This window comes from Phoca vitulina, unplaced genomic scaffold (genome assembly GCF_004348235.1).
Source record: "Phoca vitulina isolate PV1807 unplaced genomic scaffold, GSC_HSeal_1.0 scaffold39, whole genome shotgun sequence".
Classification (NCBI taxonomy): domain Eukaryota; kingdom Metazoa; phylum Chordata; class Mammalia; order Carnivora; family Phocidae; genus Phoca; species Phoca vitulina.
The window spans coordinates 13,647,589-13,663,842 of NW_022589742.1; the positions used below are offsets into that span (position 1 = coordinate 13,647,589).

General features: G+C 41.2%; 1 protein-coding gene across 1 annotated transcript in view; it reads right to left on the minus strand.

The window, feature by feature from the left end:
* The window catches only part of STK26 (serine/threonine kinase 26), a 52,120-nt gene extending 36,081 nt beyond the window's left edge, over positions 1–16,039 (minus strand). Inside the window, exons 1-2 of the mRNA XM_032428371.1 lie at positions 15,882–16,039; positions 15,626–15,776 (exon numbers count right to left, since the gene is read on the minus strand). Of these exons, the coding sequence (XP_032284262.1) occupies positions 15,626–15,667 (42 nt within the window). The 5' untranslated portion in view covers positions 15,668–15,776; positions 15,882–16,039. The remainder of the gene's footprint in view (positions 1–15,625; positions 15,777–15,881) is intronic.
* Between the last annotated feature and the right edge of the window lie 215 nt (positions 16,040–16,254).

Genomic DNA, 16,254 nt, shown 5'->3' on the forward strand with positions numbered 1-16,254 from the left:
GGAGAACCCTCATAGATCTTCATGATTAACTGAATATGGAGATAAAAGAAATCAGTGGCAAATTACAAATAATGCCTGCTAGTCTTTTTCTCCCTTGATAATTTTGTGATTTACCAATATATGTTTTATGGCTGATAGCACCTCCCCCACTCAATCAAGTAGTTAAGCGGCATTTGGTAGAGCCTGATTATTTCATATGCTATGATCTAATAATTTTAATGCATTTTTGATTAAGTACTATTCTCCTTACTGCTGACAGACCTGAGACGTTAATTGTAGGGTGAAGGCGCTCATTCAGTACAAGGAGGAAACAAATGTGATTACGTCTGACACTTAGCACTCTATTCACCTTCCTTCTCTAATAGATATCACCCTTTAATTTAAAATAGTGATAAAAGCAATCAGTGCCTTCTACTGTGTTCCTATATAAAATTCTCCCACTTTTATTTTCTTGCTTTAGAAACTAAGAAAAATATTAAAATCTATCTGTATACACATAATTTATCATATTATCATTACCAATACAACTTTCCATATAATTCAACCACTAAACTTTCTGTCTAGGGAACAGACAAAAATGTCTACCTACTTAGCATCACAGTAATGGGACCAATATATAAGTCAGTTACTCTCATGAAGAGCAACTGTCCTATTATCTTACTGTATCCCTAACCTCAGAGCAAATACTATAAAACGTTTCCTTTATTTAGATCAGCAATTCTCAGTGTGGTCCCATACCCTAATACAGCGGTCCGCAAACTATTCTGTAAAGGGCCACATAGTAAAGGTCTTAAGCTTTGTGGGCCAGGTACATTTTGTGGCCCCTGTCACATATTCCTCTTCTTGTTCAGTGACTCTTTAAAAACACAGAAAATATTTTTTTAGCTTGCAGGCTACACACAAACAGGCTGCAGGCAGGGCTTAGCCCTTAGCTATAGTTTGCTGACAGTTGCTGTAAGGAATCCATTATATGTAACAAATAAACGCTGCTCTTACATATCTAGAATGGCCTTAGCTTGAGAAAACATTAACTTAAATCCTTTTCTCTGTTTTGTGGTTTAGATGACAACAGTGGTTGAGAAAGGCTGCAATAGATTAACAAGGGTCCAAAAACACTACTGGAAGAAGGTGATCATTATTATTTTAAAAAAACACAGGCATTCAAAAATATTTACTACGGAGAAGTTAAAATCTAAAATTTCCAGAAACTTTTGTCCAAAGCATAGGCTGAACATTATAGCCTCACTATAATTACACATAGTAGAGAAGTAATTATACATTAATCACCTCAGTAGAAAATTAATTACATCTAATTCAAAATTTGTTTGGAACAGGTACTTGATCCCTTCCATATATACATAGTCATACGTGCTTTATCTTTTGTAAACAATAACCTAGTCCAGACTCCTGAGCAGAATCCCCCGCATTCACAGTTTCAGAGCTTACGGGTTACCCTCTACAATCTCCTCATTTTACATTTGAGGAGAGGCATGCAGGCATGATTTTATAGTATAGAGGAATAGAATACACTACATTCTTCATTCTAGTAGCTAGGAGGAAATGATTTAGTGTCCTACCAGAAAAAAAATTAATTAAATTCTCAAGCTCTGGAACCACTTGTCCATATTAAATAAAACTATTCCTTCACAATATACAGATCATCTTTCCGGTTAGAGGAGTTTTTAAAAAAATCGTCTAAAACTGTGCTTCATCTTTCAATCAGGATCATACTTACACTATCACTGCATGACACATTGTGCTCAAAAAACAGACACACGGGAAATGAAAATGCTTCTAGTTATGCAGACGGACTCTCCCAAAGAACCCTGGCATGTGGGTGAACAAGGGAACCTAGGGTGGGGGCTGTAATCCCTGAGCAGAAAACAATCTTCGTTGGGTTTTCAGGTATGAAGACATTTATACCTCTTAAACTCCTGAAAAGTTAAAAGCCAACAGTATTTAGTAGTATTTAGTACCCGTAAGTGTTCTTAGAAAAAAGCAATTGGACTACCTACCACTTAGGACTCTTCTCTCAGCCAAGACAGAATCAAGTGGTGCTAAAAAGTCATTAAGCAAACTTATTTTAAAGTAAATCTGAGATGCTACTCAGCCTTGCAATGCTCCAAAGAACTGTTTTAATCATTCCCTGAAGGAGACTTTTAAGGCCAGTACCTACTGGAAAAGTAACAATAATATTAAACCCAGTCGTTTGAAAGAAAGATTCCTTCTCCTTAGCCTCGCAAATAACAGTCCAAATTAGCCAAATATAATCCAGTGATACCCTAGCGCTTTTCCTTGTTAATGAAAGGTATTCATTTCACCTACAGAAGGAAAAAAATAAAAAGCCATGCAAAATGACTCCAGGTGTCTAGAAACAATTTATTGGCCCAGTACACACGCCACCAAAACTGCACATCTTAAACAGAAAAAGCAGCTGAAATCCCCATCCCAATGATGTCAGCTCTTCCCCCAGATCTTTCACAAGCTTTCTCCCAACCCAAAAGACTCTTTACATTCGGTCCCTTGCCATAGCAAATCAATTATGTAAATGCAACTTTTATCACAGAATTCATAAGCAACAAGAAAGAAATGAATGACTATTACCTCCCCAATTTCCTTTTCTGTTAGCTTTTTCTCCTCTCTGCAGAAAGTAGAGACATTTCCCATTCTCAAAAATAGAGAGAGAATTCTCAATCTTTAAAGCAAGAGGCTACTTTTTTTCCCTTCCTTGGAAATACTGTCTTTCTCTTCTTCCAGAGTCCAACACCTTTTCCCTCACCTACATTTTCTGTTTGCTCATGAGGCAGCAGGAATCCTCTGGTATTATGAAATTCTACCTTCCCTAAGCAGGGTTTACACTGCAGCCTCCAAAAGGATGCCCGAACCTCAGCAGACAGAAGATCCATAGCAACGGCGGTAATAGTTTTTTTTTTTCACTTGCTATTACCAGAAATCACGGTCCAAAAAGACGACCATCGAGGTGTCACCTATGCTAAAACCTCCAAGTTGATTCATTATTTAACTAGTCAAATCCCATGTTTTCATTTTATGTGCCCTTTGGAAAGCCTGTGACAGAGGAAAAAAGATCTTTCAGTGACAGTCACATTTTTCATGAAGAGATAAATAGCTAAAAAAAAAAAAAAAAAGCAGCTCTCTGGGTACAAGATTTTGTTTGTCACTGAAACAGGATCCGATGCCCCGTCTCCTCCATTCCCTATCCCCTCAGAATCATAGTGTAAAGTACCTATAGCAATTTTAGCTTCAAAATAAGAGCTTGCACATAATGATTGCAAGTTTCTGTTAACCAGAAGTCATTTGTATACTACCCACATGCCTCTGATTTCACTCACAGGTAAACCAATTTATATTTATCCAAAGCAATTCCTTTGATGCAATGATGCTCTGTAAAACTGTTCTATGGGAGAAATTAAGCAGAGAATTAAGAATCTTGATAAATATAATCCTTTGTAATGTTCAATTCAATTCTAATTCACTAAAAAAGCTTAACACTGGTATTGGATTTCATTAAAAATCATTTCCCATGATCTGTATCCTATATGGAATAGACTGCTGTGAGCCCAATTTCTTCAGGAATAATAATAGTTTAAGTAGTAAAGGCAGAAAGAAGAACTAGCCATGATAAAAATATAACATGTGTTACATCCTGATAAGCCTGTTTTGTATTTAGACACAGGCACATATATACATACGTATTTACCTTAGAGTAAATATTTGTAAAGATGGTAAAGAATTCTATATATTTTCTATCTAATAAAAATACTTAGCAAAATCCATGGATATCATGTTTACCGAGCATAGTTTTTACATATATTTTACTGAATTATTTTTTAAAAAAGATTTTATTTATTTATATGAAAGAGAGAGCATGAACAGGGGGAGGGGCAGAGGGAGAGGGAGAGGGAGAAGCAGATCCCCTGCTGAGCAGGGAGTCCAACACAGGGCTCAATCCCAGGACCCCGAGATCATGACCTGAGCTGAAGTCAGATGCTTAACGGACTGAGCCACCCAGGTGCCCCACTTTTCTACTTTCTAAAAACAATTATGTCTAAAACTGATACCGCTGATTAAACATTCCATGGCAAACGTTGAGCCTTATCTTCTTGAATAGAGTAAAAGTGTTTTCAAACACAAAATATACTTTGTGCACAATATACACTGTGAACGCATATATATATATATATATATATATATATACACACACCCTCTATCAATTTTCTTCAACAAAAAGCTAATCTACCGCCCAGAATAATGAAAAAATGGGTCACAAGAGTAACTGAGTATCCTGGAAAAGAGACAGTTACCACATAAGAGGTAAGAAGTATAAGGTAAAAATATCAGACTTTTTACACCCAAAGAAATTGAATTCCCTCAAGGGGGAGCAAGTTACCTAGGGATCCAAGGAATTTATCCTCATGACAATCATTGCTTTAAATGTGTTCAGAGGTACACTTCTGTACATGCTTTTGAACATGCTCATTGGGGGCAAATCTTTGATTCTGAAGGATAATTTTGTTTCTGTTGGTCTTGTGTTCATTTTAGAAATTGAAAAGTGATTTAAGATCCAAGGCCGGAGCATGAGGTGAGCAATCAAGTTTGCTCACATTGTTTGGTGTTGGCAAACTCATTAAGTAGGGCCCTATTTGCTTCTCTTATTTTCATTCCTAATCCCTTGTTTGAACTAAGCTCTGCGCTTTTCTACATGGTACCTGTTGGCAAATGGGAATATATTAATCTGACAGGTAGAGAGAACATTTTAGAGAGCAATAGCTGGATCCAGAAAGGCCATTTAGGAATTTATATTTCCTTAAGGATTCAGAAGTAACTTTCTCTCTCCTCCAGGAACTTACATACGTAAACACAAGTTGGCTTTGGACTGTCATGACCAGGAATGGGCATTTTTGGACATAATAGCAGCCCAGAGTTATTAAGTCCAGCAGGTTTTTTGGGGGAGGGGGTAATAGCAGGATGAAAAAAAAAAAGGGATTTTGAACAATCAAAATTGATATAATTCATCAAAATTCTTAAGATTATCAATCTTTGGGGGGAAATACTGCCATTTGCTGGCATTTAGGATACTGGCATTTTATTTCACTTCAGCCAAGTTTTATTTTCACAACTATAGGCATAAATAGGTTTCATGTTCTTGATAAATGTATTTGCATTTGAAGATAAGAGCATTTACTGAGAGGTCAAACCTATCTGGATCAAGGAAAACAGAAGTGACGGGCGACGGTGAGATTTTGGAAGTTGTAGAACTTCCAACACAAAGTTGCATTCAGCTCCTCCCATAGTGTTTCTCTCCTTTCCATACCAAATTACTCACCAAGGTCTGTTAGTCTTCCTTGAGTGGTGCTCAGAGTGGTCACCAGATCAACAGAGCAGCTAGGAATGCATTAGAAATGCAAATACACAGGCCCCAGTGCAGACCTAAAGAATCAGAAATTCTGGCGATGGGGCCTGGCAGTCTAGCAAACCCTCCAGGTGGTTCTGATGCATGCTCAAGTTGGATCATCACTGCCCAAAATCAAACCCTTGCTAATGAAAGCCTGGGCTATTTCAACATCTGCTTATTATATCCAGCCTTCCCCTTCTCTACATGCTGTTGGGCTGGAAGCTTAATGCAACTTTCCCAAAACAGAGAACAAACGAAATAACCACTGCTTTCATCAGTTCACTTTCTTGCTGAAAAAGTCCTTGTTGTAGACGGATTTAAAAAAATAAATAAATGTCTCGGTCTGGCATTCAAGGCCTTTCACTATTTGGCCCTCAGAGTTCGAGCCAGTGAGCACCTACCTCAAATCTCTGTGATAGAGGGAACCTGGTGCATATCCCTTTGTACCTTTTCCCTTGCATGTCTCCCGCTCTCCTTGAATGTCAGTGTCTCTCTCCTTTGCGATTCATCGTCACTGCTCTGCATTGTGCTAGATTTCTAAATGTGTAGGCGTCTAGTCTTTCCAGGTACAGCAAAAACTTCTTGAGGCCAGGGACTCTTTTTTATACTTTTTGTACCTCAAAGATAGGCTTCAAATACCATGTCCTACACAAAGTAGGCCTTCCAAACTTGGTTGCTGATAATTTTCGAATTTAAATCACACCCAGTTGTTTCATGACAACTAAGGGCGGAAAAACAGTAAACCTGGATCGCCCCCAGTGTCCAACTTGGGAAAGTCGTTACCATTTACTGACTAGCACAGAGGAAAGCTCAGAGTTAAGTTCGAACAAAGGATTTGAACTAAAACTACAGAAGCAAACAGGACCCTAATTAATGAGCTTGCTAACTGTTCTTCCCATGGGGTCAGTAGCACTTTAAAAGCATACATTTGAAAAATGCTTCTTTCCCTGAGGCTGCCAGACACACTGACTGTAGTCTCCTTAACCACAAGAGGTCAAAGTTCTATTTTCTGTCACCATACTTAGTAGCATGTGTGCATGCTTTGCTGATTGGTTTCTTTTGTGTTTCTGCTCAGAGTGAAGGCAGGCAGCAGGAAATTGAGACCAGGGAGTCTAGAAACTTTCCCAGGTCTAGTGGGCAGCGATACAGAGCAGGCAGAGGCTTTGGGAAGAAATAATGACTTTATGGTTTCTATTGGCTCGGCTCCCCCAAATTTTCTTGCATTTATAAAAACAACTTATGCTCCACCTGATGATCTATGTCGTCCATCCCTTCCCCGTCACCCACTGCTGTGTTATTTATACCATACTGCATCAAGCAGTGAAGTCCTAGCTTAATATAACATACTGTAAAGTGATACGTTGCAAAGCCAAAGGTTTAATGGAAAGCTGGGGGGAGGGGGATAAAAAGGCACTAACAGAGCAATTCAAAAATGCATTTTCAAAGAAAAATCTGGATGCGTCTAGATGTCCTTGAAGTATTTCTTCCACCTGCCAAAAATTCACTCCTAGGATTGTGTTACCAGGCACTACTGAAACCTGGTAGAGTAATTCACTAGTATGCTTAGAAATTCCCTAACATATCTAGTGTGGTATGGATTTCAAATCCAGTAAAACTTCGTTAAGCAGATACTGGTAAGCTGTTTCTATAATTCAAAGCAACTTTTCCTCTTCAGCTAGACACTCTATTGTTCTGTAATGAACAAACTGAAAATCCAATGGTGGTTGATTTGAACACTACTTTTCTCTGTCCTCTGCACTTTAAATTGATAGGGTTTTACAGATTTCTTTTCCCTACTTATTTTTTAAACAGGTGAAAGGAGGAGAGGGCAAAAAAACACCACAAAGAACACATAATCTGTTACCAGGATCGCAAAGAAGGATTGAAAAGTTTTTCTGTAAACATTTTTTGTGAGTAAAAGACAAAAACATAATGTCTTCCATTTCCTTAGCAGCACATTTTCGAAGTGACTTGACCAAAGAGGAGGAAAGTAGCCACTTAAAAAAAGAATATTTTCGGGCGCCTGGGTGGCTCAGATGGTTGAGCATCTGCCTTCGGCTCAGGTCATGATCTCTAGGTCCAGGGATCGAGTCCCGCATTGGGCTCCCACCTCAGCGGGGAGTCTGCTTCTCCTTCTCCCTCCGCCTCTCCCCCTGCTTGTGCTCTGTCTCTCCCAAATGAATAAATACAATCTTAAAAAAAAGAATATTTTCAACTCTTTCACCTAAAGCTGTCTACAATTTTGCTTACGCTAGTTCTCAGGAAGTATGAACCACAATTCTGTTCTAATTCTGCTAGAAGAGCCGGAGCTTTGCCATACCAATGACTAATCTGATATTTTAGGACACGGATCATTCTAATCCATGATGGTATGATAAATGAAGGAAAAGAAAGGCCAGCAGGGTGCAGTCAGGGAAATGCTGGAACAAGTCCAGAACAGGCTGAGGGGGTGTGTAGCTCCATCCCCAGTTAGGTAAATGCTGGTGACAGGTGGTGGGGAGAGACAGGCAGGAATAGAGGAGAAGGATGAGATCAGGCTGCACTAGGTTTCCTGGCTTCTCTGAATGGGCATGTCAACTAAACCGCCTGAATTACATGGGATTTGGGGGAGTGACATCAAAGAGGATGGTGGGTAGAGTTGGCTAGCAATGTGTTTTGTTTTAAAATCCAAATGTAAAGGCATTTTCCAGTTGGATAGCTCTTCCTAGTTCATAGGACGGTTGAGAGGAATTAGTCAATATATATATATATATATATATATATATATATATATTTTAAATCTTTTAAAAAAGATTTTATTTATTTATTTGAGAGAGAGACAGAGAGAGCACAAGCGGGGGGGGGAGGGGGAGAGGCAGAGGGAAAGGGAGAAGCAGACACCCCGTTGAGCAGGGAGCCCGACACGGGGGGCTCTATCCCAGGACCCCAAGAGCATGACCTGAGCCGAAGGCAGACGCTTAACTGACTGAGCCACCCAGGCGCCCTGAATTAGTCAATATTTTTTAAAAAAATATTTGATTTCACAAGCATTAATTCAAAGATGTGATCCCTCCTGACCATATAACATCGTAGTCTAAAACGGCAGATGACAAAATGAGAAACGTACGTAAGATGGAGTCCAAATTTAATTGTGCCTATTTTATTGATTTTTGTTCTCTGAAAAGCGAGTTACCTCATGGCATTCTTCCAGAGACATTTCTTTACATGTCCCTGTGGTGAAAATTGTTTGGGTCTTAATGACAAGAAATGAAAAGGAATTTGCTGCTGTTAACTCTGTTCTCCTAATTCCATTTTCTAGCAACAAATAAAATGAGTAAAACCACCACTCATTCAGAAGACACAGTTCAGTCAAAAACAATCACCAAGCCATCTAAAGTTCCACTACTGGATTTCCTTTTTTTATTTTTCAGACATTATTCCCTGTAAAATGTGAACATCCGTGGGAGAGGTCACTCACTGAGCCATTAATCAAAAACATCTTAATATGAATGAAATTTATCAGATTCTTTCTAATGTGACAGTTGGGACAGAGAAGTAAAACAGTTTCTTTTATTTATTTGTATTGGCTTCTGGGGGGGTGGGGTGGGGATGGGAACAGAGGGAAGGGACAAGAGGTTATTTCTCACAAAGACACAAATTTGTCTGCAATCAGCCCTAGTTACAAGGAAAGCAATGAGTCTCTTTTTTCTCTCAAAGGCCCCTGGAAGGTAAAGAGAATGAGAGCTTCCTTGTGTGGACAGCTGATTAGTTACAAGTATAGATTGTTAGACGTGTTACATATAATGTATTAAAATCTTTTTAGTAAGTATAAAAAGTCTACATTGTGCACACATAAATCAGCCTCCATGATCTGTAAGAATTCAAGCATTACACAATATATTTAGAGAAACAGAATGGAAAAAAAAAAGTTAGAAAAGTCTAGTCTATATGGGACTCATTAGCCAACACTTTTACATGTAATTCATGCCTAGTGGTATAAAGAAAAGTAAAGTACATGGTCCCCGCCTTCAAGAAATTTACAACCTCGTTTGGAAGACAAGTATGTTAGAGAAAATCTAAGGCAATGTATGAATCAAGGACTGTCAGTCTACTACTGACAAGAGATGTAATGGGTGCTTGGAAATACGAGAGATTTCTGTAGCCTGGACCACTCAGGGAAAGTTCATGGAGAAAGTAAGTTTGCAGACCTTGAAAATCAGGTAGGATCTGGTCAGCCAGTGATTGCTAAATTGTAACTGGCATGGTAGAACAGAAGGGATTTCTTGCTGGGAAATAGTGATAATGTAAAGTTTGCATCTGTAGACCAGAGCCAGATAACAGAAAAGTCTGGAAAGCTGAGCAGAGGACTTTGGGTATGGTACTGGTAGTGTGGAGAAGAGGAGAGGAAGACAGGATTTCAATAGAAAAATGTGGGTTATCAAGTAGCAGAGAGATGAGATAATGAGAGTGTTTTCATGTGATTAGCCTAGCATTGTTTTGCAGGATGAACTGCCCATATATATCATAACACCTTTTATAAAGGGGCTCGAAATATACTCCACAGATGATGGTTAATTCATCCTAATAACATCTCACTGAAGCAAAGGAAATGCAGCTTTTATTATTCCCCATTTTGGAGATGATTTGCTCAAGGTCACTGAATAAATGAAAGGCAGAATAAAAAACCACAGTATCATGATGTTCATCGGTTCCTAAGTACCAGCTAAATTATGTTCTCTTATTGTCTATGACTCAAGCAAGGGAGATACATGATGGACCTTTGTCCTCAAGTGCCATTTCCAGACCCTCATTAGTGTTCAAGGCACACGTCCTACCATGCCCCATTCCTGTTTACTTTCCCTGTAGCCCCTAGCCCTCTAACCCCATACCTTTCAACTACCTCCAACTCTCCCAGCTAACAGTTGTTTCTGATCAGTCTGTTCCAGTTGGTCTTCTGCCATTATCATTAGCATATTCAACATCCCTGTATCAACCACTCACCAATGAGGACAATGGTTCGGCTTTATCAGTGCAAGACAATGCTTTCAAACCTCTTTCCACCTCAAATTGCAAAGCTTCAGAAGGTGTGAGGGAGGTAAGAACTCCACATACTAGATTGTGGCACCAAACTGAATTCCCTCTCCAATTGTTTTCATGATCAGAGTTAGTTAAAGGATTGCCCCCAGTTAACCCCTTCTTGGTGCTGACACATTTTCTCATCTTCCCATGCATCTTGAAGTCGCCCTTCCTTTTCTTACAAGCTAGTCCTCCACTTAGGCTTCCTGTCTCGTGAGGGCCCACACCTCCACATACTCTCTCTGGTATTAGCAACTTCTCCCTTCTCGGTGGCTCCTCTTCAGTTTCAAGTAAAGAGACTGGCATATAGTAAATGCTCAGTATATGCCTGATGAATGACTAAAGCTCCAGATCTATGTCTTCAAATATTTTTTGGACATTTAAAAAAAAAGATTGATTTATTTATTTTGAGGGGAGGAGGGGCAGAGGGAGAGGGAGAGAGAACATCTCAAGCAGACTCTCTGCTGGGCGTGGAGCCAGATGCGGGGTTCATTCCCAGGACCCTGAGATCATGACCTGAGCTGAAATCAAGAGTCGGCTGCTTAACCAACTAAGCCACCCAGGCACCCCTGGACATTTTTTAAAACAGCCTTATTGAGGCATATTGTTACACACACAAAAAAATTGTACATATTTAATGCATACAATTTGATGAGTTTGGACATACATATATGCCTGTGAAACCATCACCACAATCAAGGTAATAGACTACTGTTCCACATTTTCACTTCATCAGCTCATTGTTACCTCAAATTTCACAATTCTAGAACAGAAATCATTAACTTCCCACCAGATCTGGCTCTTCCCCATGATTTTCCAATTTCTTTCATATGAACCATAACTCCCAGTTTCCCATATTCAACACCACAAAACCTTTGAGTCCTCCTTCTGTAATTAGCTAATTATTAAGTCTAATAATCATATTTTTTCTTCTTCACAGTACTGGGCACATGGAAAGCAATCAGTCAATGAAAGGTCGACTGCCTCTGTGCAGATATGATTATCCCATTGAAATAGCCTCAGTAGATTCAACTGCCTCAAGGCTTCTCAATCCTCCAGGTCGTCAGTTCATCCAATCTTGAGATTTCCCTTGCTATATATAACTGTTCATTGAGCCTCCTTTACTCAGAAATGTTTCATGGCTAGTCGAAAGGCCAAAGTCCTTCCTCAGCATTCAAGAACCACCATGATCTAGACCCAATCATGTTTTCCAATTTTACCTCTTATTACTTTAGAGGAATTCATCATAATCCAAATGATTTTATCTCACAAAAATTGTGTGTGCATGCACACTTGTGGGGGGTGTGCCTGTCCTCGTCTACATGCCTTTGCTCAGGGTACATCCCTGCCTGGAAATGCCCTCCCCCATATGGACCCCAATAATCCTTAGCAGTTAGTTTACCTTCTGTAAGCCTTCAACTCCTCCAGTCAGAAAGTTCTATTCTAGAATAAGCCCTACATATTTTTGCATTATTTTATATTTCACGTACTAGATTTAACTCCCCAACATTTTAAGACCTTCAAGGGCTAGAGATCATGTAGTATAATTCTGTATCCTTCCCAGAATCCAATAACGAGGTTCACCAATGCAAGGCACTGTTTTCCACCTCTTAGATAAAAGTCTTTAATAAAGTATTCATTAATTCTTAAACTTCATTTCCATTTCACATCTCAAATAACAACCACTTAAAAACTATACCACCTAGGGGTGCCTGGGTGGTTCAGTCGATTAAGCATCTGACTCTTGATCTCAGCTCAGGTCTTGATCTGAGGGTCGTGAGTTCAAGCCCTGCATTGGACTCCACGCTGGGTGTGGAGATGACTTCAAACAAACAAACAAACAAAAAAACCCAAAAAACAAAAAAACAAAACCAACTGTACCACCTTTATCATACTTAAGGATACATGAATACTACTTTTTAAATTCTTTAATAGAAACTTAAAAAACTTTCACAAGAGACCTAACATAAAGCATAATGTAATACCACTTAGTACTCCAATTCAACATTTAACTTTATTCTCCCACCTACATTTTATGAAAGAATTAACAACCAATTTAGAATCCTTGTCTTAATAAATACTAATGCAGGTTCTAAGGGAAAATATCTTAAACTTAAGTATAACTTATAACTGAAAACTTCAAAGAAAAAATATGTTTTAAATCATTAAAGAGTAAATATTTGAGTGGAAAGAAACAGGTTTATTGGTTTATTATTTTTTTAAAGTTGTGCTTTATATATTTTTCAAGAGTTTAGCTCCTGGTATGGAAAATTCCTTTAGGTATACACTAACAAAGTAAGCACAAATTAAGTACAAAACAAATTCATACCCTCAACATTTGGTGTAATAGGGCAAAAATGTTCATTCCCACAATATTAAGAAACATCAACAATATGAGTTTGAATAACTAATTCATAAGGAAGAGTTTGAACTGGACCAAATCCTGGGTTTTCGTTCATCACTCCAAGTTTCTTTTCTATTTTAAACTAGTGGCAACAGAAATTTCTTTGTTCGAAAGTCAGGAATGCTGGAAGTCTTAAGTGATAGAACAGGTAGCTCGGCTTCTACTTCACGTCTCTCCTCAGGGGGAAAAAACACTGTGGATAAAGTAATTTTGTTTTTATTTCTGGAAAAATCATTTTTTCCATCAATCTTCATAATTCTCTAAAATAAACTGTTAAAAAGTTATAGGCTGGTCGACCACTTCACCCTGATTTGTGGAAAACTATACATTAATTTCAAGAACACATGGCTAACTCAAGTTTTCTTACTACTCTAAGGGTTTAAAAGTTGCTCCTAACTCTTGAATAAAAGTCTAGGAGAATTTTACAAGCTCGTGATATATTTCTGCATCTCATCTGCAATATTTTTGAACAAAAGAATAGTAAAAGTAGTCTAGGCTCAAGAGTCACACTGCATGCCATCAAATTTATTTTTAGGGTGCTGTACAATTTTAACAGTGGAAAACTTTTGTGTTGCATCAAATGCTTAAGAACCACATCTACAAATAAAGTGGAAATAAGCAGCTAAGAATTTGCCATTTCATTAAGATGGAGAAAGTGACAAATATCCCTCTCTTCTTTGCTAATATGGAGTTTATTGCCCTCCCCAAATTATGTGGGACAAAGTAACCACAACTTTGGGAAGGCATACAGTGAAAGGCAGAACTTGTAAATTAAAAGATGTGCTTCACATTCTAAACCACCTTAATTAAGATTTTAAAATTCAAGAGATAGGGAACTCCGATAATTAAACAAAGCAGGGAGCAGTAAGAAATACTGAACAGCAAGCAGGTCCTAAACCATATAAATCAAATAAAGACAAATCAAATAAGGACCAGAAACCATATAAATCAAATAAAGACTAACCAAATAAGGACCAGAAACCATTTTCTCCTCAGCACAGAGTTCCCCAGAATCACAAACTTGATGAACGCGAGGCACACACTCTCTCTCTCTCTCTCTCTCTCTCTCTCTCTCTCTCTCTCTCTCTCTCTGCTGACGCACGCGCACACAATGGAGACAGAAGCATGGAGACCCTCAGAGACAAACTTTCCATCTGTACCGTTCTACTTTCCACATAATGGAAAGGAGAGCACGGTGAGTCGTTTTTCGCACTTCTTTGCACATCAGAGGGAGCAAAATTGGAGTTAGTATTGCAAACTACTAATCTCTTGCTACAATCAAAGGCAGACTGAATGAATGGGGTATGGGGCAGGGTGGATGGGGGAATGAGCCAGGGAGGGGGGGTGGTCTGAGAAAAAAGTTTGAGGCATTCTGTAAAGCCTGAATGGATTAACCTTTTAAAAAGCCCTAACATTTCTCATTTCCCTTTTTCTTCCTCTCTTTTTTTTTATTAAATACACACCGACTTCCTGGGACTCAACACAGATGTGCCCTATAGGCAGCTAAAAGGCCTGGTGCTTAGTACACACGGGAGTCCTAGGATTGATATATGTTCAACACAAATAGTCCTTTTGTGGGAAAGTATTTTTAAAGTTACTTTTTTGTGACCATGCATAAAATATGACCCTTTGCTAACAAAAAGGATGAATTCCACGCATCAATTAGTAAATTGAGGCCCCAATCCACAGCGCTTTGATTTTTACTAGAAACACAAGCTGTCTATTTACTACTCTAAACGTTTTTTCTTAACTTGAAAAAGTCTGCTTTCACATTTTTAGAAGATAATGAGGGACTGAGGCTTTAGTGTTTCTAGTCTGATTTGTTCATAAATGGGTTGTTTAGACTCACTAGCAAAGGAAAAAAAAGTGAATACTTGAAAGTTAGTAGACCTGGATAACATTTAGTAGACAGCTTGAAATGCACCAATTTAAAAGCCTAACCGCCTAAAAAGCGTAGGCACACATCGCTTATTTCTTCTTGAATAAAATGAAAATATAACGGGGGGAGGGGCCTGGGTAAATCTGGAGTAAGAAGATGGGTCCCAAGCAGTAGTCCCTTGTCCAGGACAAAAAGCTTCCTTTAACCACATGCAACAGTCGTCTTGTGGGAAAGGCAGGGGGAGGGGGCTGGGGAGTCATCACCTCGGCCACTCTGACACAGGACCCTGCATTTCTCACGCCACACTATGGGCTGGGCCAGGTGGGGGGGAGCGAGACAGAACTTCGCCCTTAAGAAGCAACACCAAAAGGGGAAAAGAAGCCACCTCGCTCTTCGATCTACGCACACAGGAAGAGCCCAATTCAATGCCGCCGCCACCGACACCCCCTTGTCTTGCTCCGCCCCAACTTGTGTGTGTGCGGGGCGGGGGGGGAGGGCACGACTTGCGTTTTACCCCACAAATTCCGAGACACCTCCATCTCCCCCAAGTTAAGACCTCCCACCTCCAGTCCCCAGCGGGACTACGCTCCGCAGGCGCAGGTGTCTGGATCTGGCCTATTTTTACGCTCCCTCGCCCCCCTCCCCCGCACCTCGCCGCGCGCCCGGTCCCTCCCCGCCCTCCCCACCCTCCCCGCGCAGTGCACCAGCTAGCCTAAACGCCGGGTAACGCTTCGAGCCCGACTCCCGGGTCACCTGGCCCCTGCGCCCGGCCCTGCCTTCAGGGCAGTCCCGGGGCCGCCTCTGGTCGCCGGGGACCGCGCACCGGGCTCCGGGGCAGTCACGTGGTCGGCGGAGGCGGCCTGGGCTTCCTCACCTGCATCCCGGGAACTTGGACCGCCACCGGTGAGTGGGCCATGAAGGCGACGGCTGCTCCGCACTGCTCCTGCGGCGGTGGCGCCTTGGGCTCGGACTGGCTCCTCCTCCGGGGGTAGCTCGGCGGCCCTCCCAGGCTTTTCGACCGGGGCCTGGAAGGACACACAGAAGTGAGGTGACGGGGCTGGTGGTGCGTCGCCCCGGGCTGGGGGGAGGGGGGGGCGGTCGGCGGCGCAGCTGCCTGGGACTCAGTCTACCTTTCTGGCGCCCGCCCGCCGCTGTTGCCGCCGCCTCCGCCGCCGCTCCTCCTCCCGAACGCGGGGCGCAGCGTGTGGCGGTGGCCGGGACCTGGGCTCGAGTGATGCCGCTCGTCTGCGCCTCGCCGCTTTAGGAAGAGGAGGTGGAGGCGCCCCAGCAACCCGCCCGCCCGCTCGCCGGGCCCGGGAGGCGGTTGGGGGCGGTTCTGCCGTTGGCCCTGCCCCCGCCCTGCCGCCGGGCGGTGTCAGGAGCGCCGAGGCTCCTCGCCGTGCAGGGCTGTGGCTGGGCTCGCCCGAGCCGGCGAAGGGGCGGGCTTCCCCCCCCACCCCCGCACGCGGAGAGGAGAAGCCGGGGACTGGGGGACCCGGCACA